Source organism: Podarcis vaucheri (genome assembly GCF_965113315.1).
Source record: "Podarcis vaucheri genome assembly, chromosome: 5".
Taxonomy (NCBI): Eukaryota; Metazoa; Chordata; class Lepidosauria; order Squamata; family Lacertidae; genus Podarcis; species Podarcis vaucheri.
In genome coordinates this window covers 62,945,967-62,970,803 of record NC_138763.1, presented here as the reverse complement: position 1 = coordinate 62,970,803, position 24,837 = coordinate 62,945,967, and the positions used below count along the sequence as shown (strand labels likewise).

At 42.4% G+C, this 24,837-nt stretch overlaps 1 protein-coding gene across 1 annotated transcript in view; it reads left to right on the top strand.

The window, feature by feature from the left end:
• STK32C (serine/threonine kinase 32C) overlaps window positions 1–24,837 on the top strand; it is a 173,149-nt gene that overhangs the window by 91,289 nt on the left and 57,023 nt on the right. The window contains exon 2 of the mRNA XM_082222930.1: window positions 9,663–9,718. Coding sequence (XP_082079056.1) covers window positions 9,663–9,718 — 56 coding nt within the window. The remainder of the gene's footprint in view (window positions 1–9,662; window positions 9,719–24,837) is intronic.

The following is a 24,837-nucleotide window of genomic DNA, read 5'->3' as shown; positions in this document are numbered from 1 at the left end:
GCATGGTTGATAGTCAGGGGTGATAAGTGAGGGAGTCCAATAACATCTGGCAGCTAGCACACTGATTACCCCTGCATTATGCTCTTACTGAGGGATATCTTATGAGATCCCTCCCAACTCACCAGAAAAGAGCCTGGTGGGAAATGTGGCTTCTTCTCACTCAATTCCAGTATTCTTTGATCCAGAAACACCATGGATGAGACCATTGATCTGATTGCTTATCACTGGCCACATCAGAGGGTGCCATTTGGATGATAAAGAAGCATGAAATTATCCTTGCTGGGTGCCATTAACAGAGTGGTGTCAGTCCAAGTTTATAGGAGATGTCAATAGAAGGCAGCAGTCCTAAAACTTTATCTCAAGGGTCAATTCAGCCGTATTACCTGGCAGGTTTTTAAAGTCCAAATTGCACTGTGCTGTTGATAACCTAATAGTTGCCTAGTCTTTGTTACCAGCGCATGTAACAATTTGGCAAGTGTTGTGGTCATGTGTTAAATTAGAATTTGTTTTTATAAGAACAGTTTTAAATCAGGGCTTTGTTTTTGGAACATGGACCATACAGCTGTATTGTTTGAGAATTCAACTTTCTTCTTTACAGAACAGCTCTGCAGATTCCATCTTTACCCTAGACAAAAATAATTTGTTTCCAGTTCTTTTTACCTTGTTGACATTTTCTGTGTTACAAAGACAGACGTAGGTACTTTAGTGTTATAAGGCTATTATTTTGCAAGGTAAAACTTGGAATTAGTTTAGACACATGTTTTGAACTCCCCATAGATTGACATACCATTTAGAGAAAGTTGTGATGGATTAAGTATTAGCTGGGTATATTTCTATAGTTCCCATCCATGGCACTATTTACATTACTGCACACCATTGAATATATGTATTTAACTTTATTAGAAACACAGTTAAATATATAGCTGGGGAAAGGGATGGTTATTAATGATAATAATAATAATTAAACTGAAAGCAAATACAAATGTTACATGCTGGGGTCTTAGTCTCAAAACAGTAAGCTGGATGAAGGCGTTGTGTTCTTTACATGAAAATTCTTCAGCTGCAACTGTGGCCCAACCAGAATTAGACTTAGCAGCTAATCAGGAGCTGAGGTGCATCTTAGATGCCAAACCACCCACTTGTACAGGCAGTTTGACATTCTATAAAAGCTCTTGCTGTTACTCCAGACGAGTGGATCAGTGTGCATGCCTTATCACCCTTGGAAGACAGGGCCCCCATCTGGTTAGCTGTGCCTGCTCCCCTTCTCCCAGCTTTCCCCCCAGTCCTCTTGCCAATTGCATCATAGCAACAACTCCATAAACAATGTTTTTGTTTAAGAAAATATGAGCTACACATGCTAACCACAATTTTAACACAGAATTAGATGCATTTTAAAACCCATGGATTTCAGTGTTTGATTTCAGTGAGTTAAGGCACGTGTTCGTTATTTAATCAATTCAGCAAAATGTATATGCTGTTTGGTTATCATTAAACCTCAGAGTGCTTTACAAAGTCAAATAAACCCTTAAAATTATCAATAAAAGACAAAACAGGGATTCCCCCCCTCTTTAAAAACCCCCCACACATTTACTAACTAGTTACATAATTAGCAATAAGCCAAAAATTGATTTAAACACTCGTAACTTCTACAGGTCCAAATTTGCTTGCTTAAACAAAAATGTTTTAAGCAGAAAGAGTACAATGAAAAGGCCTATCTGATTTCAATAGGCAGGGAGTTCCACAGCGTAGGTGTTGCCACCCTAAAAGACTGATCTCTTACAACTGCAGAATGTGTTAGCATTATGTGGCACCTGCAGCAATGCAAGTTCTTTTTTAGAGCTCGGTAAAGGTAAAGGGACCCCTGACCATTAGGTCCAGTCATGGCCGACTCTGGGGTTGTGGTGCTCATCTTGCTTTATTGGCCGAGGGAGCCGGCGTACAGCTTCTGGGTCATGTGGCCAGCATGACTAAGCCGCTTCTGGCGAACCAGAGCAGCGCACGGAAACGCCGTTTACCTTCCCGCCGGAGCGGTACCTATTTATCTACTTGCACTTTGACGTGCTTTCAAACTGCTAGGTGGGCAGGAGCTGGGACTGAGCAACAGGAGCTCACCCCGTCGCTGGGATTCGAACCACTGACCTTCTGATCGGCAAGTCCTAGGCTCTGTGGTTTAACCCACAGTGCCACCCACGTCCCTTTTTAGAGCTAGTTCTTTATAAAAATGAATTTGTCAGATTCTGGTGCAGCATGTACCCAGTTGCTTTCAATATGTGCAGATCTCTTCCATGCATGCAGAGGACTGAGCTGGATTAAAGCTCCTTTCACTTTTTTATTAAATTGTATTAAAATTATTGTATTAAAATAATCATCAGCTCTTGTATAGTGTGTATTGCTCTAATCATTTGTGCTGGCATACAGTAACTGTCTGCAAAGGCATCACAAAGTCACAGCAATTCCAACATAATGGCGCATTTGACACATTGTGATACTGCAGCAGTTTTATCTTACTTATTCAGTGTAATGGTTTGGGAGTTTGATGCAATTCACGCAATGCACTTTGGTGCTGGTGGAGCAAGCCTTAGGATTTATACTTTATCAGCTTGCCAGTCTTACAGCCCTATTCCTAGCAATGAAGTGAATGGAAAGTGTAGTGATGCCTTTTTAAAGATTGTTCTTGGTTATTGAGGAATTTAAAAAAAGGTAAAGGACCCCTGGCCGCTTAAGTCCAGTCAAAGGCGACTATGGGGTTGTGGCGCTCATCTCGCTTTCAGGCTGAGGGAGCCGGCGTTTTTCCACAGACAGCTTTCCGGGTCATGTGGCCAGCATGACTAAACTGCTTCTGGCACAACGCAAGACCGTGACATAAGCCAGAGAGCAATGATCAGCAATGATCATTGCAATAAGCAGCAGAAGTGTTTAAATTCAGCACGGGTTTAAGGAAAGGCAAAGCAGGCCAGAATCATCATCCGTGGTTAATGTGGTTATGTATTAAAGTTTTATATCCCTAAGTGCAACTTATTCACAGTTTAGTCCCTAGCAGGAAGGCAGTAATAAAAACAGTGCTTATTTGAAAAGGCTATTAATTTAACGGAGTTGCTAAAACAGAGCCTGCTGTATATGTTTGGGGGAAAGAACTCACACTGTTTCAGTTACAAAACAAAAGCATTGCACAGTTTAATTAATGCACTTTATTAATGAAATCCTACATGTTTCATAATTTACACATATGCAGAAGCTACTTAGTTTTCAGTGAATAGTTCTGCACCTTTAGCGTGAAACAAAGCAGCTACTTTATGTTCATGCTGCCAGAACTGTTCTTCTACACCCTTGGTGGTATTTCACTAAGACTTACTCAGAGTAGACTCATTGAAGGCAATGGACATGAAGAAGTTAATTTCAGTGAGTCTACTCTTGAGTAAGATTGAGTTGCATATCACCCATTTTTTAATCATTTCAGTTGTGGCTTCTGAAGTTCGTATAAGGAACTGTGAAAATGCAGACCAGCCATGGAACCACGACATGCTGTGTGTCCTCAGCATCACATCAGCCGAGGAGTTAATCATGGGTACCAAAAGGGGTGGGGGCAAAGGGGCATAGACAAATGGTGCTGCCATGCATTATAACAGGACAGCCACAAAACTAATTCAGATTGGAATACCTGCCTCTTTTCACCGTTCTTTGATTCCGCAATTAAAAGGTATACTAGGCACCAGTGGTTGCATGACTCATGAGGATGTTGGAAGCTGTGCAGCCAAGATGCGGTTTCGCGGACAAAGATGTTAGAAGTGCCTTAGAGGTTTTCTGACACAATTTTCAGTTTCTGAATCCTTGCCTCTAGCCACGTGAATATTTCACTCTGCTTGTGAAAGGTAGGGGGTGATTTGCAAATATGTAGGGAACACATGTTCTTTTCCAGTACAGGTCTAACACTCACTCTGTCCCCAATGGCTTTTTCACATTTTGAATTCACTTCCCTTGACTTTGTTGTTGTTGTTGTTTAGTCGTTTAGTCGTGTCCGACTCTTCGTGACCCCATGGACCAGAGCACGCCAGGCACGCCTGTCTTCCACTGCCTCCCTTCCCTTGACTTATAAACTTCCAAATCCTACTTTCATCTATATGGAATAATAACAACAACAGAAAAACCCTGTTAAAGATGTTTTATGCAACATTTGCCTTGAAAGTAGTCTTCTGTTCCTTTCTTTATTATACTGTATTTAGAGATCTCAGCTAAAGAAGTCTCATTGAAATCAGTGGCATGATTCCTAGGCTCTCATCCAACTAAAGTTTGTAGTATTGAAATTCCATTGAAATCAGTGAAGTTTATCACATTGGTTTCAGTGGAACTTAAGCACAACTGGCTTTTCATCAGATCAGGGCCTTAGAATTATGCCATTGACCTCAGTGCAACTTCTACTGTGCAAATGCCCTGCAACCTGTGGCCTAAGAAGATTTTGTGAAAGGCACTTTTTAAAAATGATTTATAATGTGCCTCAAAATATGATACCATGCTCCAGCTTATACACATTTGAACACTTTGTTGAAACACAAATCATGTAATTCAGGTTCAGTTTGTTTTTGTTTTGTTTTTTTTCTGTTTGCCACCCAAGGTCTGCAAGATGGTGAAATGATATTTAAGATGCAAATATAATTTTACATTTTGAATCCCCACCAACACTTGCTGCTTTCTCTCTGGAGTGCCTATGTGTAGCGAAGTCTGGCCAACATAGTTCATTTTCTAATGAAATAACCTTTACATAAACCATTTCCCACACCATATGTATGCAAACCGAAATGAGTTACATTTATTCTATCATCCGGGGTAGCCAACATGATACTGTCCAGAAGTTGTCTCATCTGCCTTGGCCAGGATGGCCAATGATCAGGAATCACAGGAGTTTTAGTCCACCCTGTTGACTATCCCTGCAGTTAGACACCTGTAGGACCTGTCCAAGCCATTCTGAAGTCTCAGGCAGAGCAGGATCTGCTACCACTACCTGCATTCTGCTGGTACTGGCTACTTTCTTTCCAGCACTACAGAGACATCGCCTCAAGTCTCATGGTAAAGAGGGTGATCTCGTTCTACTTTCCCTCCCAATCTGCCTCAGTGTGGCTCATGGTATTCTGACTCACAGATCTGCATTCAAATTAAAGCCACAGACGACTCTCAGTAGTGGGTTGTGGTGCAGGACAGTGCTGCTTTCTTGACCTTCAGTCACCACCATCACTGTGGTGCACCAGGAGGATAAGGAGCAAGGCAGCAGCGAGGCTGGCATGCTGCAAACACACCAAGGGGGGCAGATTGGCTCCATTGGCATGTTTGCTCTGCACCAACCTCACTGCCACCTCACCCCACCTAGTACACCACTGTGATGGCAGTGATGGGAAGTCAGGTAAGCAGCACTGCCCTCACCAACCACTACTACTGTTGTTGTTGCCATCTCTGTGCCTCGAGAGACAATAGAGTGAGACAAGGGAGTGCTCCTCCAGGGTCCAACAACCATTGCATTAGCAGCACCAAAGTGACCTTTCCAGGGTCCAAGCCTGGGCAGTGTGTATGGAAGTCCTTGGCTGCCCATTTGACAAGACCCCTCCCTTGACCTTGCTGATATGGTTCAAAGGAAAGCAGAGCAATATTACTGATGACTGTGATTATAGCAATGGATAGAGGAAGGACTGGCGTTTATCTTCCTGTCTATCAGATTGAATCATAAACTGAAATGCCTGTAATGAGCAGTTATTTGGAACTGACCGTGGTGCTAAATGAATGCAGCTCTTAAGGTTCTGGTTATTGACAACCAAGTTCAAAGCCAGATGGCCATACAGTGCTTAATCCAGTGAATGTTGGCGGGGAAGGGCCAGCTTGCCCAACTTACTGTTTTGTTTTGTTTTTAAAAAAATACAACGACATAGCGAGTTTATACAATTTTGCTGAGCATTAGGTAAAAATAGGAATTCCTCTATTATCTGCTTTCCACTAAGGGCTTCCATTGTCAAATGTTCAGTCTCTTGACCAGCACCTCCTCTCTTATAAGAGAGGCTGAACACGAATTGTCAGAGTAATTGAGAGAAATAATGAACTGTATTGTTTTCACAAGAAACAGCCCATAGAATATTCTATGTAATTTGCAGTTCAAGTTTCATAACCAGGTATATGTGGTTATGTAATTTTGCTGCATTCCGCTTCCTTTGTAGTTTGCAGAGCATTTCCCAGCACTCGTGACCCCTCCAGTTTCTCTACTGAAACCTCGAGCCAAAAGCTTTATGGTATATAATGGATTGCCGATGTCAAAACTGTGTCACCCTGAAGACACGTTAGTGGGTGAGAATGGTCCTCTCTGAATAGGCAACAGCTGTCATCTCTTTACTTGTGACGGCTGCATGTCATGAAACTCTCCGCTACCCATTTATATTGGTGATTACAAATCGTTCCCAATGATAAGCTATTTGAGTCATTAGTGAAAGGCAGTTTTCTCTCTAAAAAAGAAAGTAAAACTATGTATTGTTCGCAGCAACTTTAGAATCTTCTATTTTTAGAATAATCACATCTTTTGTGGAGACGTGTTGTCATTTTTAGAAACGCTGCGCATCCAGCATGAAAAAGGCACAGTGAACCATGGTGAATATAAAGAGATACAGGGGGTGGTAGGGGTGGCAGAGAGAGGGGGCTTCAGGTTGTTGGTTTCCTGTAATCTTGGTTCTCCAACTCCATTAAGGAGAAGGAGAAGCCTGCAATCAATAGTTTGGCAAGTTATTTTGAATTCAAATATGGAATTAAGTGTACCCCATCTCTCTATCTTGCCTATTCTCCTTTGCTAGCCCTTCGTCAGAACAGCTCAGTCAGTCTGAGCCAGGATTCACCTAACCACGTAAAAACTCACAAGACATTATCTAAGTAGATTGAGCATTTGATGATATGAAAATCTGGCCTGCTGCGAAATTTGATCAAATCAGTGGGAACTAGGAATAGGATTTTTTAAATAGCACGATTTTGCTTTCAATCCTGTGTGGAACAACATTTCGCCCACAACAAATCATCCTTTCCCCCACAGCTCCTCTTAAAAACGCTAAGACCCCATGAGCAATCTCCAAATGCTGATTTTCATGTTAGCTGGCCATTTGCATTAGTACAATTGTCCTCAACCCCAAATCCCTCTTCTTCCTTGATGCACACACAAGCCTTGATGTACATAGCTTTCCTTATATACTTCAAGCGAATGAATAGTTCTGTGTATATGTCTTTTTGCACACCCACCTTGTGCTTTCCATTCAAGTGAGCAGAAGAGAAGGGCATGTCGTATATACCTCATCACAGAGTCTGGTCCACAATAATGGATTCATATTCTATTTACTAATAACCAAAACAGCAACATTCGCTCATTACATATTTTAGTTTTTATGTCTTTTGCCCCCATACGCTGAGCTCTTCGTGAAGAAGGACAGGCTACAAATGCTTTAACACAATGTTGTTGTTGTTGTTACACCCCTGTATAAATAAATGAATAATCCTAGAAGAGGTTTGACTGGCTGGCTGATATCTTGAACAGGAGGACTACACATTGCCACATTTTGCTATAGCTCCTATTTCCGGATTGTGTTGTGTGAAGAACCTCCTAGAAAATGCCAGAGATCTTATAAAACATGTGCAGGAAAGCACAACCAAATTAAGCCAATCAAGGCATAACTGAAGTGGGATTCTGTTTTTGACTTCACATGAGACTTAAATCAGGATTCGGAAAAGCAAAAATGTTTATATTTAGGAGCCATAGATTTTTATTTTGCTAGGTAAACGTAACATAGCATCTTACACTATGAGTACTTTTTAAAGATCATGGTCATTATGCTTGTAGTAATAATTTTCTAGCTGCTTTGTCTGCAGATCCAGGCAACATTAAACATAATTAAAGTGATGTATAAACACACTTCCTAGCTGCCATTATATCCCATTATGGTTCTGGAATTAGCTAGGAGCTAAAACTCAAATGGAGCCATAAATCAACTAAGCAGATGCCAGCAGCCTCTTCTTTAAATGTTAGTTTCCTCCTAACAGAAGTGACAAGTATGTGGGCTGCTGCATATTCCCCATGACTCTGTTGCATCACTCACAAACAAAAGCCACAGCCTTTTAAAGACTGAATAGTATTGCAATTATTTATTATATTATTATTATTCCACCTTTCCTCCAAGAAGCTTAGAGTACTGTGTATTCTAGATTACTGTATTTTTTGCTCTATAAGACTCACTTTTTCCTTTCTAAAAAGTACGGGGAAATGTGTGTGCATCTTATGGAGCGAATGCAGGCTGCACAGCTATCACAGAAGCCAGAACAGCAAGAGGGATTGCTGCTTTCACTGCGCAGCGATCCCTCTTGTTGTTCTGGCTTCTGAGATTCAGAATATATATATTTTTGTTTTCCTCCTCCAAAAAGTAGGTGTGTCTTGTGGTCTAGTGTGTCTTATAGAGCGAAAAATACAGTATACACATTTAAGATTTTTTGGAAACTGGGTGGGCGGTAGTGGAATCACTTGTTTCCTCTTCAGTTATTTTGAGCACCTGACCCAAACTTTTTATTTGGGGTGGGGGCACATTATTTTTCTTTAAGGTTGATTACTTTTATTTATTTTTGTCTGATTGACTGCGATGCTACATGTGTGCTATTGGCTATGCCTGAATCCCCACAGGGTGAAAACCCATTGGTGGAGAGGGGCTTAATGTCCCTAGGTGAGAGAATGGGAGAGGTTGCATGTATCACCTCAGAGGAGAAAATTGGAGCAAATGTGTGTGTTTCTTTATGTGGTCTAAACCACTGAGCCTCTTGGGCTTGCCGATCAGAAGGCCGGCAGTTCGAATCCCCACGACGGGGTGAGCTACCGTTGCTCGGTCCCAGCTCCTGTCCACCTAGCAGTACAAAACCATGTCAAAGTACAAGTAGATAAATAGGTACCACTCTGGCGGGAAAGTAAATGGCATTTCCATGTGCGCTCTGGTTCACTAGAAGCGATTTGGTCATGCTGGCCACATGACCCGGAAAAACTGTCTGCAGACAAATCACCTGCTCCCTCAGCATATAGAGCAAGATGAGTGCATAACCCCAGAGTCGTCCGTGACTGGACTTAATCGTCAGGGGTACCTTTACCTTTAGATGATTATTGGTTGATTAGTGATAAAATATTCCGCTTTTTAATTGAAGTAAGAATTGCATAGATCAAATGTTGTGATGGGTATAAGGAGAGTGTGGTAGTTGAGAGTGACTGTGTATGTCTAAGACTGTCTAGAATGCTGCCAGTGGAGTTCTGAAAAGGTCTTGGTTTCTTGTTGGTAAAGGAGACCAATGTATGAATGTTTTAAATTTTAACCTTAAAAAGTTTAGAAAATTCTCCACTACTGTGCAACTCACAACTCCTTGGTGTTTATCGGGCAACATTTTGAGCACTACAGTTTATGGATGCATATGTGGATCCTTGGTGTTCGTATATTTTGTTTTTCACATTTATATCTCACTCTAGGAAAGTGAGGGTTGAATTGGAGATTTGAACCCAGGTCTCCGCTATCCAAGCCCAACACTCTTACACCTCATTTATGATTATAAATGGCATGCCTCTATGAAATACGTTAGTGGGAAACTAATGAAAAATGACAGAACTTCTTTGTCTTTTTTTGCAGTGAATTTTGATCACTTCCAGATACTTCGAGCAATTGGGAAAGGAAGCTTTGGCAAGGTAAGAGAATAGTTTGTAATTTGAGTTGGGGGGGGAGCAATTAAGTGCATTGTAGTAAAGATAAAAGGAGGTGTTCAATTAACTGTTCGCACTAGCCAAGGATTACCCCTAGAGCAAGGAGATATTCCTTCCCCTTCCTCTCCCGTCCATGCCCCTCACTATCTGCAAATCTGTTCTGGAGAATGGGAGGAACCTCCAGAAAAGATTGGGGGGCATGGAGGAGGGGGGGCATGATCTATCCCCATGGCTTGGTTTGCCCATCATAGCAAGCCAAGTCTTGGCTTCGCTGCCCAACTGAACTGAAAGGTCCCGGAAGGATCAAAGTGTCTGTGATTTCCACCCCAGGAGCAAACATATTTGCACACTCATGCTAAGTCATGGGTTGGCTTAGTGTTGTGTGTAAACACAGTTGATGTGGCTTATATAGAAACCACAATACATATTGCACCATATAGCAATAAAATCACAAGGTAAAACGTCACAACACACACAGTGCAATCTGGTACATGTCCATTCCAAAGTCCCATTGAGTTCTAGAAGTGCATATAGCAGCTGAAAAGAGTAACTTAAGGGCTGATTTCACGGGCTTGGCTGTATTATCAACTACCTGCTACTTCCGAACCTTTGAATCAAGATTTGGGTCATATTTCAAATCTCTTTTTAAAAGGCTTTATTTAGAAAAGCGACTTGGCCCACATCTGATTGTTTTAATTTTAATTTTGACAAGCTCATCTCTCTTCTCAGGCCCTGATGAATGTCTTTGAAACCAAAAGACATTATTCCTCTACTAATCAAAAAATAATCAGGGAGCTTAAGGTAAAAGTGCTAAGTGTCTTGGAATCAGCTGACTTGCAATGTGCAATTTATTCAGTGACTCATAGAATGGGTTATGGCTCATGTGTATGAGTTGTTATTTCCATTACGATCTGTGTAACCTTTTAATTCATTGCCCAATAAAAGGAGCTAATGAAATGCAGTCTGTGGGTTCAGGCAGGTGTCAGAATGTGCAAAACTCTTACTTTTACTGAATATTCCTGTAATAGTATGCTACTGAAATAAAAAGCCGTGCCTTATCCGTTGAGCAGGCCTATAAAAAGGCACACATTGAAGGTGCGCATTAATTTAACAGGAATACACAGAGAGAGAAATAACGACCCGACAGAGGCTGAAAATACATGTCCTTTTCAAAATCTAGAAAGAAAATCCATCCGGGCATAAATGTTTTAACAGCTAGACTTTCCACTTTAAGCAGAGTTGTTCAAACCCAGAAAATGCAATGTAACAGATTCTTACCTGTGACTGGAGGTGTGAAATATTCTGGACTGAAGTGTGTACTTTGAAGGTATCTTTCAGGTTTTTAAAGCAGTCATCTACTTAAACCCTGTGCATCATTCTGCTTTGCGTATGTATATCACTACCCTAAACAATCCTGGAGGATATCTGTTTAGTATGACAAAGTCAGATAAGAGCCATCATTTGGAGACTCACTTTTTTTAAAAAAACCACAGGATACATCTGTGCTGGAAATAAATTACTAAGTGGCAAATATTCTGGAAATCTTAATATCAAGTTTATCCACACAGATTGCCCCCCCTCCCCACACATTTTTGTCTTGTTCCTTTGATAAGATGGTTCAGTCCTACCCTCAAAGTGCCCCGTTTAAGAGCCTTCTGTTAGACCGTTCTGGCAATGAAACCATCATGTTCGGTGGGTGGGAGAGGGAGGTCTGGGCCAACAGAAGGGAAGGCTGGTTGGGTTGAGTCAGCAGAATGGAGTAGAGGGATGCTGTCACTCAATGCAACTTTCTCTCCCAGCCTGGCATTGGGGTTTTGGTGATTGCAGCCTTACCTGGGAGTAAGCCTCATAGAATTCGCTTGGACTTACTTCTGAGTGCACATTACTGTTAGTCTGAATCTTATACCTTGTGGACACAGTTTACTGCTATAGGGACAATGCTTTCTCAAACTGTCTTCATTATGTGTAGTTCAGTTCAAATGTACTAATTCACCACAATATAAACATGGCTGGCACATGCCATCCTGGGCCCAGAGAAATTCAGAAGGAGTACTTAGTGTGGTGGGTTTGAACTGAGAAAGGGAAGGAATACTCAACTCTGCTTTCCACTCTACTGAAGTGGCACATGTCACTTAGCACAGGGGCATGTTTTGCCCACCTTCTTTCAGAATTGTCATTGTCAAAGTGTTGCTGATTGAGGGGTCAGCAACATGGTTCCTTCCAGATATTGTTGGACCAAAACCCCCATCACTCCCAGCCCTCATAGTCAATGATAGGATATGGTCAGAGTTGTAATGCAAAGCCATGTTGGCTAACCCTGTAATAAATGTGCACACACCAGTTTGTGAAACCCCCTTTCATACATAGATGCAGAGGAAGGGGAAATTCTTCCCTACAGTAAAAAACAAAACAAAAACTAAGCTGCTGTGGTTTGGGAGTGGGGGGGCTTGGAGAGGAGACTATATTGGAAATACAGTGGTACCTCGGGTTACAGATGCTTCAGGTTACAGATTCCACTAACCCAGAAATAGTACCTTGGGTTAAGAACTTTGCTTTGGGATGAGAACAGAAACTGCACCGCAGCGGCAGCGGGAGGCCCCATTAGCTAAAGTGGTACCTCAGGTTAAGAACAGTTTCAGGTTAAGAACAGACTTCCAGAACAAATTAAGTTCTTAACCCGAGGTACCACTGTACATTGCTGGCCTGGTTATGGTAGGGAGATAAATGCCTGCTTATGGGCCCTGCTGATGTAGAATGTACCTAGGGTCCCTTGGCCCCTGCAAGGAGCAGTATCAGCAACCCCCCCAAAAAAACCCACCACCCCATAACTTTACCATAATAACCACATTAGAAATTAGTACATTTTATGTGACCCAAGTATTTGAAGCGTCCTGAGTGAGGGCAAAGTGAGGAGGAAGGGTGAGACTACTTGCATTCCTCTGTGCCACAATGCAAGACAGACAAGAAGCTACTTCCATGCTTGATCTCCCCGCAACAGCAGTGGCATGTCACTACACACATATGCCATACACTCCACCATCTGATAGGTGACTTTTGCACTCCCAGTGGGGGTCAGTATTGCCAAAAACCAGGTGTGCTTCTGCCTGGTATTCATATACATGGAAGGGAGACGTGGTTCCCACATTGCCTATGTTAGGTCTTGCGTCTGTAACCTAATTATGTTTTAGCTGAATGGGCTTTTTCCAAATAGTTTTAGAAATGCAAGATACAGGATTTTTTCCTCCTTTTACAAATTTACTAACCCAGTTAGAGTGAACACATGTCTCTTCCCACCCAATATATTTATCTCCTCTCTGAGAAGGAGAAATAAAAATTTGTCGTTCTAATTCTGGACTTTCTATTAAAGAATATATAAATTCTGAACAATGATAAAAAAAGATTAATTGACCAGTTCACATGGGATTCAGCATTTTCTCAACTGCTCCGCTCTTGTCCCACAAGATCACTCCTTGCATGCCCCAGTTTGCAAACAGGCGTTTGGGGTTCAGTACATGGCTATGTTCAGCAAGGGTTTCCTGTAATTCTGGGGACTCCAAGCAATGCTGCCACTATCGTGGAAACTGCCTGCTGAGTGCAGTGCATGTTTGTGTGCTTTTGTTTGTTTGTTCAGGTGGTGGTATGTTTGGGGACTTCATGGAGAGTGATTGCATGGAAAAAAGGGACCGGGAATACATATGTGTGTGTGTGTGTGTGTAAAAAGTTTGTAGCTATGGTTTTGTGAGCACTATCTTAAAATGAAAACAGTATCTGAAGAAGTGTGCATGCACATGAAAGCTCATACCAATAACTAACTTAGTTGGTCTCTAAGGTGGTACTGAAAGGAATTTTATTTATTTATTTCTTTAATTTTGTTTTGTTAAAATGGAAATATATGCAACTCTAATGGAGTATATTTCCATCAAATTAAAATCTCTATTTACCTAAGAGATCTATACATCTTTTAGTAAGAAACCAGTGAATGAAACAGTATAACCCACTCCAAGTGCACCTAAATGGTACATTAATACTTAGTGACAGCACGACCTTTCTCTCTACCATCTAGAGCAGCGGTTCTCAACCTGTGGGTCCCTAGATGTTGTTAACTACAACTCTCATCATCCCTGAGCTCTGGCCTTGCTAGCTAGGGGTGATGGGAGTTGTAGTTCAACAACATCTGGGGACCCACAGGTTGAGAAAGGCTGATCTAGAGAGTCACAGGTTCCCCATGCCTACTATAAGGCATGGCTGTATAGAAAAGCAGAGTAATGACAGGAGAAATCAGTAGTCCCCTGCCACTGAGATTTCATTGAGATGCGCTTCCATATCTGCTATCCTTGGCCAGCTGTTGGGGCACCAGTGCTGAGGTGGGGCACAACTGCTGAGGTAGATGGGTATACCCACCATTTACATTTTCAGCAATTCCTCCTAGGTACTGTTACTCTGGGACATTGTAGACAATGTAAATGACAGCTGGACCCAGCCATCCAGTGCTTCTTGAAGCATTGGTGCTGCCACAGTGGTTGACTACCACTCTCAGGTAAGCCCACCAGGACATATCAGTAGAGGAGAAGATCCAACAGAGTGAACCCAGTTCTCTTTAACTTGGAGCTGGCCCTGGATTTAGTGCATAAATAATTGGAGCATTTTGTTCATTTATAAAACTACTATTGCTGAGGGAAGCCAGTGCAATTCAGTAGGTAGAATTATAAATCTGCAGCTGCTGGATTTGAACATGGAACAGCTAAATGAAATTAAAGATAGACATAGTTGTTGATAAAATAATATGCGTTAAACAGAAGCCAATTGTAAGATTTAGTTTTGCTTGCGCTTCAATATTAATCTCTCTAATCCACGCTCCTCAAAACAATATGTGAACCAAAATGCAGCTGTCCTCCAAAACTCACACTTTTCTGAATTATGATATGCGGTGTCCCAACCCAAACTTTGTGCAGAAGTATGTATGTTAGGCAGAAGTGTGCATAAAGAGCATATATTAGTGAAAATACAAACGTACAATATATTAGACAACAATGCTTCAGAAAGATGTTTATGAGACAAAATTGCAAAAAATATGTATATTAGGAGAAACGTGTACAAACAAAAATGATACGGTGTGTGTGTGTGTGTGTGAGAGAGAGAGAGTCTCAGTATATGTATATCACAACCTGATATGGAAACATTGTGATCTACACACAAGATAGGAAAAAGTGAGAAACTGAAACTGATACAGGCATTCCTTCCTTGCATTTAAGCAATCATGCACTGGAGAGGAACTCTCATTTTCTTTCCTTTAGCATTTTTTTTAGCAGTAACATTTGCTGTTCAAGCCCGTGTTTTTAATTGATGCTGGGAGCATATATGCAGCAGTGCCAATCACACTTACCTGGGAGCAAGGACAGAGTCACACATCCATGTTTATCATTTGATAGCTGCAGCATAAACTGATGACATACAAGTGTGAAGTGGCTGCTACCCAGCAAACACCACAGAGAACTTTTTTTTTTTTTACTGTCTCTTCACTCTGTGGTCGACACATGCAGCCATGTGAGACACTTACAGTGCAGTCCTATGTCTACTCAGAAGCAACCCTTCACTGAGGTCAATTGGGTTTACAACCAGTTAAGTGTTGATAGGACTGCACCTCTTAAGTGGCAGCCGATGAACTGATTCAGCTGATGGGTGAATCAGCCTCAAATTCTACCAATTTCCTCGTTTGCATCCTCTCCGAGGAAGATGGCTTTTGCATGACCTTCCTAAGAAAGGCTCACGTCTAATGTAGTTTGCTGTTCAGAAGTAGTTTAACCTTAAGATTGCATGGCTTTAATAATTCACACAGCTTGCAGATGAGAATGACAAAGCTTTAATCTACTTATATAAAGGTCACCGAGGCCTACACTGTAGAAATACTGCAAGTACAATCAGTTTCGAAAATGTCTCAGTATCAGTTCCAATTAGATTTTTTTTATTTTTTTGCTTGACAGCAAAATGTACGTATGCTTTCTCCTTTTTGCACTACTTTAGAATAAGCTCTTGCTTTGCAAAGTAAGTGCATGCACGTGCATGTGCACACACGCACACACGCACACGCACACACGCACACACACACACACACACACACACACACACAATATCTCCATACATGAAGAAACCAACCCACACAATGAAGCCATTCCTGATGTAATACAAGAGCATGAAGCACCTGCTATATTTTACTTACTCCACCCATCAGATTGTAGAGGATTCCACCTCTGGATCACCATGGGGTGTGATGTCTCACTGCTGGACCACCAACCTGTCCCTTTTCTTTTCAATGGGTGGAATTCAGCATAGTTCTAAAGAGATCTTTCCATCAGCATATCAGCTTGCCAGCTGCAGCAATCTCCCTTCTCCTCCCTCCCCCAATGCACTGTTCTGGGTTTCCCCTCAACCCCCCTGAGCCAGTTTGCAGGAGGGATGATGGGGTATGCAGGGAGTGTTGGTTTCTGCTCTCTTCACTGTGCAGCGAAGTGCTTGTCACAAGACAATGTTTACATTCCACAGTCAGAGCACTGTTGGGTTTTCCCACGGGAATGGGAAGCTGGATGTGACGTACACTGGTTTCCTGTTTTTCACTGATCTCTCGGTGTTCTTCATTCCGAGGAGAAGGACGGTTGCTCCTCTGCTCCCGCAGAGGCAAGATGCATGTTTGTAATTTCTCAACTTTGAACTGAAAATAAAGCAACATTAAGCATGTGGCACGTACTGTTCGTCATTCCGTTGTGCACAGGACTCTGCAATCACAACATTTTGGTTATGGGCCCAGGAAGACGTAAATCAAACTGAGGAATGCCGGCAGAGGTACAGAGAAACGGATCGGCGTTATCTGCTCTGCGCGTCAAGTTTGATTGATGAAGGTATGTGCTCATGCTGCCCGGAGCAGCCTGCCAGTTTATAATTTATGGCTTTATGGCTGGACTTTGAACTTTCAAAGCCGTTTTGCCGCGATACAGGCTATGAGGCGCAAGCTCACAGGCTTGGATGGCTGGGGAAAACGAAAGTACTTTTTAAAAGTGCTTTTGGAAGAAGCTGCAGTACTGTGACGCAGCTTGATTAAAGCAGCAATGATGGCTAATGCAAAGCTGGTTGAAGCTGTTGGGATTCCTAAGCTCAATAAGAAAAATTATACAGAGTGGGTACTTTATGCAGAGGCTGTTCTGCGGAAAGAAGGTCTGTTTAATGTTATTACAGACAACCCCCCAGCTCCAATTACAGCTCATTGGGCAGCTAAGGATTCCAAAGCAAGGGGAACGCTTACGTTGATAGTATCCCCAGAAGAGCTCTGTCTGTTGCGTGGAAAGACCACAGCCAAAGAAATTTGGAACACTTTAAGAGAGGCTCACTTGAGGACAGAAGCTGGTTCCTCAATGTACTACTATGCCAAGCTGCATGACATGGCTCTTGCTGAAGGTGGAGATGTGCGTACACATCTGATGGAGATGCAGAATCTGAGACACGAGCTGCAACAGAGAGGACTCAACTTTCCAGAGGCTGTGTATTCCTTTATGATACTACATTCTTTGGGTCCAAGTTGGGAGTCCGTTGCCACTCAGATTGCTGTTCAACCAACTGCTCAGCTCACAGTAGCCTATGTTACTGCCGTGATCCAGAATGAAGCAGATCGCCGGGGTGCTAGCTGCATGGATATGGGGGAGTCTTCACAGACGTCATCCCAGAGTGCAGTGGAACCACCAGAGGGCGCTAAAGCTTTGAAGGCAGTGAAATGCTACTCGTGTGGACGTCTAGGCCATATGAAGAGGGAATGCAGATAACCCAGGGCCAAGACAGAGCAGCGCAGCGAAAGCTCATCGCGTGGAAAAGGCCAAAGCAAAGGCAAAGGTCCAGTGTCCAGGACAACGCAGCACAAGGCAATGGTCTCACGCTTCACTCCAAACGTCGCAAAGGTCCAGAAGACGTCTAGATCTTTTTTCGTTGTTGATTCAGCAGCTACCCACCACATGTGCAACGATAAGCGACTGTTCGTGTCTTTTACACCGCAGGAAGGTGCGATTCACCAGGCGGATGACCACACGATCCCCAGTCAAGGCTACGGAACTGTTGTTCTTCACAGTTTGGACTTATCGATACAGGATGTACTTTACGTTCCAGATGCCACACACAATCTTCTAAGTGTGATGCAGCTGAATGAACGCAACATTGACGTTTCCTTCAAGAACAAGAAATGCACCATCACAAAGAAAGACGATTATGTATTGCATGCTGAATGTGTTGATCGTTTGTTTGTTTTGTATTATGATGATGTTGTGCAGAATGATACTTGTTGCATTGCAGGTTCTAACAAAAGTTTGCATGCAGGATGTATTCATGATTTTCACAGGAAATTTGGTCATTTGCATTTTGAGGCAGTATCTAAAATGCCTGCCTTGGTTGAAGGTATGACTATTAAACCCTGCAGGTACCACATGAAGTGCAAAGCATGCGCAGCAAACAAGGTGAAAATGGCTGCGAAAGGTAAGGTGTCTAGTAGGCAAGCTACAGAACCATACCAGATTGTTCATGCTGATTTAGTTGGTCCACTATCGCCCTCTTTGGGTGGAAATAGGTTCTTCATGGTTCTCATTGATGCATTTTCCAGGTATATTTACGTGTACAATCTCAAGCAGAAATCAGAGGCTTTTCCAAGGTTCAAGGAATTCTGTGCTTGGTTGGAAAATGTGCATGGTAAGAAGATAAAAATTCTTTTCACAGATCGCGGGGGAGAATTCACTTCTCAGCAGTTTGAAGCTTTTCTGACTGAGAAAGGAATTCAACACGATTTGTCCAGTCCTCGCTCGCCATGGCAGAATGGGCTTTGCGAAAGGGCAAATCAAACATTGCTTCAAGGGTTAAAAACCTTGCTGCATGATGCCAATCTTCCAGAGAGTTATTGGGCCGAAGCTCTCTCATGTTTTGTTTACAGTTACAATCGCAGGTTATCTTCAGCGATTGGTTGTACCCCGTATGAGAAGATGTTTGGCAAGAAACCATACATCAAACACATGAAAATTTTTGGTTCTGACATGTGGATTCACTCACCACAAAGCTCCAAGTTAGGCAAGCGTGGTTTGCATGGTATCTTTCTAGGTTATCAGAAAGGTTCTTACAGAATAATGATGACTGACTCTAAGACAATTAAGCTCACAAGAAGTGTTGAGTACAATGCCAAGTGGGGGGAGAATGTGGGAATTTTCCAATGTTATCCTGATGACAGTGATGAGACTGAGGATAAGCAACAGCAACCCACACCCACTGATGAAGGTTCTGGTTCTGAGTCTGAAACTGAATCGGATAATTCAGAGGATTTCAAGAGTGCGAAAGCCTCTATGCGACCCTCTGAAAGCTCTGATCAGGAATTGGAAGAACCATTGTTCACAATAGGTCACTTTTCTCCTAAGAAGGAAGAGGAAAGTGTTGAAGACCAAAGGCTGATTCGCAGGTCACAAAGAGCCACAAAAGGCAAACCTCCAAAGAGATTTGCTGATGAATTTGCTAAGACAGCAGTAGCAGCTGTTAAAAGCTCCAAGAAGGTATTTGAACCATCAAGTTTCCAAGAAATCCAGGATTTGGATTCTAAGGAAGCTGAGCCATGGTTAAATGCCATGAAGGCTGAGCTTGATTCCTTAGAAAGGAACAAAACTTGGGAGCTAGTTCCAGTAGTTCCAGGAATGAAACTGCTTGGAAGTAAATGGGTCTTCAAAGCGAAGACTGATCAAAATGGCAAGATAGTCAGACACAAAGCCAGATTGGTAGCCAGAGGTTTTGCACAGGTACCAGGTGAAGACTATCACGAGACCTACTCACCCACGGTGAGGTATGAGAGCATTAGGCTTATGCTCAAGCTAGCTGCAGAGGAGAATCTACACATTAGTCACCACGATGTAAATACAGCGTTTTTGTACGGATCTCTAGGTGAATCACTTTATATGCTTCCACCTGATGGCGTACAGGTAAAACAGGGATTTGTTTGTGCTCTGAAAAAGTCCCTTTATGGTCTCAAACAAAGTGCACGGTGTTGGCACACAAAACTCACTGAAGCATTGTTTTCTCTAGGTTTTCAACAAGGGAAAGCTGATCCATGTGTGTTTGTCAAAGAGGAGGGGCAAAAGAAGCTGTACTGTTTGTTTTATGTTGATGATATTTTATTCTTTTGGAAAGATGTCTCAATGTACAATAACGCCCTAGCTCAACTGAAAGAGCACTTTGACATGAAAGATCTTGGTGAGGTAAACAACTACCTATCGCTGGAAATAGAGAAAGATCAAAGTGGTAACATTCTAGTACACCAGTCACGGAAAATTGCTGATGTGTTAAACAAACTAAACCTGATGGATGCTAACCCTGTAGATACACCGATGACAACAGGTTATCAGGTAGAAGACACTGAAGAAGCATTTTCTGACACTACACTGTACAGAAGTGTGCTAGGCAAGCTAAACTTCATTGCCAGATGTTCAAGACCTGACATTGCTGTTAGCTGTAATTTGCTAAGCAGACAAGTTAACAATCCTACTGTTAAGGATTGGAAAGCTCTGAAACGCATAGCACGCTATTTGAAAGGCACTATGCATTACAGACTGAGATTTAACAATCAGAAGTCTGGTGGTCTTGAGATTTTTGCAGATGCAAGTTTTGGAAGTGACACTACAGACAGGAAAAGTACGTCTGGAGTTTGCTACATGTACAATCAGGGTCTATTTGATTGGTCATGCAAGAAGCAAACAACAATTAGCTTAAGTACTTGTGAAGCTGAACTGAATGCACTGTCTTATTCACTTAAGGATTGTGAATGGTTGTTACAATTGTGCAAAGACATGAAAATTCCTGTCAAATGTCCAATCCAGGTTTACCAGGACAACAAAGCATGTTTGGCTTTGCTGAATTCGGAAGGTTGTAAGCAAAGCACAAAGCACTTGCAATTGAAGGTGCAACATGCTAGGGAACATATTCAGAAGGGACTCGTAACGGTGTCCTATATGCCAGGTAATGAAATTCCTGCTGATGTATTGTCCAAGATTGTATCAAGGGATCAACACTGTACCTATGTACAGAAGTTGGGTTTGTACTGATATTGTACGAACACGCTGCCCAGTGATGTTCACAGAAAGGGGGAGGATGTTGGTTTCTGCTCTCTTCACTGTGCAGCGAAGTGCTTGTCACAAGACAATGTTTACATTCCACAGTCAGAGCACTGTTGGGTTTTCCCACGGGAATGGGAAGCTGGATGTGACGTACACTGGTTTCCTGTTTTTCACTGATCTCTCGGTGTTCTTCATTCCGAGGAGAAGGACGGTTGCTCCTCTGCTCCCGCAGAGGCAAGATGCATGTTTGTAATTTCTCAACTTTGAACTGAAAATAAAGCAACATTAAGCATGTGGCACGTACTGTTCGTCATTCCGTTGTGCACAGGACTCTGCAATCACAACAGGGAGAAGAGGGGAGACAAAAAGCCCCATGGCACTAGTAGAAGACTTTGCACTAGCTTCTGCCGGCAGGACTCATGAGTTGAAATAGTTGATTCCAGCCCAATTTGTATATCTGCTTCAAGGTGTAAGATCCTATTAGAGGGACCCAGAAAATTAACATGAAAGCTCAGAGCTTGGGGTCACCAATATAGGCCTTCACTGGCATCTGGTGAGCTCCTCCATTTCTCACCAATTGCTATGGTCTCACTGGATTTCCAAAATATCATTGACCTATAACTATGGTCCAGTAAGTTTGAATGAAATGCCCACAAAGGGTCTTGTCAGAACCTGAACTTTTAGATTCTACTGATTCAAATAAAAGATGAGTTCTACCACTGTCACAGCTGAAACACATAAGTTAGAATGACACCTCATTAGCAACAGTATCAGTTCCACAGCTTCCTAGCAGTACAATATATCTCTCTGGCTTCAGAGAGAAGTAAAAGACCACTTCCCCCCTTTTACACAGTTAACTATTTACAAACCTAACAGTTTTTATAGCATAGAAACATCATTACTTACCGTATATATTTCTCCTCATAAAGATACAGTTTCTTCACCTAGCCCAGCAAGATTTGGAGGGCCACATAGTTCTCTACCCCTGGTCTAGAGCCATCGGTTTATGCAGTGAAGAAGTTCTATACTTTCCATTCAGTCTTCTGCTCCTGTGCAGAGTAATCCAAAAAAGGTCTATGAGCACCCGTGGACATGAATAAAAAACTTCTTGCTGGCCCATGTAAGCTGCTCTGAGCTTTTTGCTGGAAGAGTAGAATATAAATTACATAGCTAATCCTTCCCACAGCCTACTTCTTCAGTGCTTCTGTTGGCCCAGTCGTCCTTCATTTTAAGCCTAGATTACAATGAGGAACATCGCAATCCACAAAAGGCTTTACCCAGGCACACATGTTCTTGAAGCAAGCTGTTTTCCAAACAGAAACAGACCCAGTGGAATGTACTTTGATCTACAGATCAGCTAACTGATTATTAGCTTTTGGACTCAGACTAGGTTTCTTGAAGTAGGATATTTAATAAAAACAAGATTTTAACTTCAGTCTCAAACCAAGGGTCATGGATTTATATTCTAAAATATCCTATCCTGCAACTCAGAAATTCAAATTCTACAACAACGTTCTTTGTTCTGGTTGCTTTTCTTAAAATCATTTGTAATAAAAATCTTGTCGCACTGAGCCTGATAACATGATGGCAAGAAAAAACCTGATATGTAGACATAGTCTAGGCCAGATCAAGGGCCCAAGGCAGCGGCTTAGCGTGAGTTGTCAGCACCCGGGGCAACGCAAGTAATTTGCGCCCCCTAACCCGGGGCAAGGCATGTAATTTGCGCCCCCCCTAACCCCTAACCTGCGAGTTGCCGCTGGCGCTGCTGCCCAAACGACGCCGCTTGCCCGGAGGAGGAGGGGGGCAGAGAGGCGAGGAAAATGCAACGGCCCAGCAGCTGCAGCAGCACTGGCGGAGGCGGGGCTGTGAAGAGGGGCTGCCTGGCGCGTCCTCCGCGGCGAGCGCTGAGAGCCGCTGCCTGCCGGGCGCCTTCAGCCGGGCGCCGCGAGACATGCGGCTCTGCTACAGCCTGCGCCCGAGGCTCTTCGGCGACTCCGGAGGCAGCGAGCGTGCCCCCCCAGATGTTGCGCCCGGTGCGGCCTGCCCCCCTTGCACCCCCACGCTACGCCACTGGCCCAAGGCAACTAGCAGCAAAATACCAAATGTACCTATTCAGATATAAGTCCCTTTGACTTAAATGAGACTTGCTGTCTGATGAGTGGGTATATAGTTTGCAGCTTTAACATTTCTCCTCCCCCCCCCCAGTCTGATCACATGTGGAGTAATATTACAATCACACAAAAACATCTGGAGTTGACAAGCACAATTTCCTTCAGTTTCATTGCTTCCTTCCCTTTACAACCGTTTGGTCTAGACAAACACAGCAGAATGAAGTGGGAATGAAGTGATGCTGCTCTGAGCTGTGGTCATGTGTCTATTATGCACATTAACCTTCAAATTTCTTCTCTGCTGCTTTTATGAGATTATTTTGATTGGGCTGTGGAGATAATGCTACTTTCATTTTGTCATATTTTTGTTTTATGAGTGTACTGGCCTTATTGTTTTCAAAGGTCATTAAACTGTATTCTTTTATAATGTCATTGTATGTTGCTTAGATTACATACTATGTTTGCCACTATGCAGGCATATTAAAATCGTTTACATAAATAATATCTATTGCTCAATAATGACTTGGTTTTAATGCAGGCAGATAAGAACCAAACTGGTAAGAGGCAAATGATGTGGTTGAAAACAGGCTGTTGGTCAGGTTCTGGAGTGAACATGTAAGGAAGCAGGGAGGCCAAATTATCTTCTCTCAGGGACAACTCAGACAGAGGAACCAAACCAAGATCAACATCTCAGCCAGGCCCCTATTGGTTCCTCAAGTCTGCTGAAGGGCAGTAGTACTAAATCTGGACATATCACACAGTGCAGCCAAGAGCAGACCAATAGGTCCTTCTTCCATGGTGGCGTAGGGAGCAAAGGTTTCTGCGCTGTGTTGCCAAGGCTCTGATTCAAGGCTTCTGGCATCTTACACAAGTAACAAGGAGCAGTTTTCATTAACTGCCTTCCATGGATACCTGTTTCCCAAGCAGGTACTAGCAGGAATCCAGGTCACCAACAGTTGGTATATACTAAGCAATATGTATAATTATCTTTGAACTTTGCACCTTTATTTCCCATTAAGCATATAATGAAACTAATAAAAAATAATTAACATTATGACAAAGCTCTTTCCCTCAGATTGGAAATTGCCAGTTTATAATGCCATACATTTAGACCACGTGTTTTACAACATTCTTCAGGGAAATAAATTTTGCACCACTGAGAATCAGATCTATTAAGGGTTTCAATTATAGGAGGCATCGTGGCATAGGCTAGTTATAGATACCATCTGTATTCCATACATAGTTGAGTGTTAAGTACTCCTGTGAATAGAATTGCATGAGGAAGAAAGTGGGTCTGTACTTGCTGCTGCCGCCTCATTCATCATGCCTCTATCAGCTCAGATGCCTCCAGGTAGGTCTACTTGCATGAGTTAAATGCTCATGTGAATAGACTTATGTTGAGGATACCCAAGTCAGTGTGGACTTGAGGCACAGGGAGGGATGAATGACTATCTCAAATTTGGTTTCTCCCACATTCTCATTTTTCCAGTATTAAGTTCTGTTCTCCATATTTCCACATCCATCTGTAATTCCTTTTAGGGGAAAAAAGACATCATGAAAAATCTTCAGTATTTTAGACTGAGTTTCTCCTAACATACACATCTTTGTATGCAATTCTACCTAATATACACATTTTTACAAAGTAGTTTCCCCTCATATGATGTATTTTATGTTGGTTTCGCTAATATATGATTTTTGTGTGTGACACCTTAGCCTAGTTTTGGCTGGTACCAATTAGGTAGGTTTGCCTTTAAAGGCAAACTGAATCAGATTTCTCTCTCATCCTTGGGCATAGGTCAAGGACACTAAATACAGTCCCATCTATCCAGGCAAATCCAGACAGAAAATGTTTCATTTCTTCACTGGAGCAGAAATCAGCTTT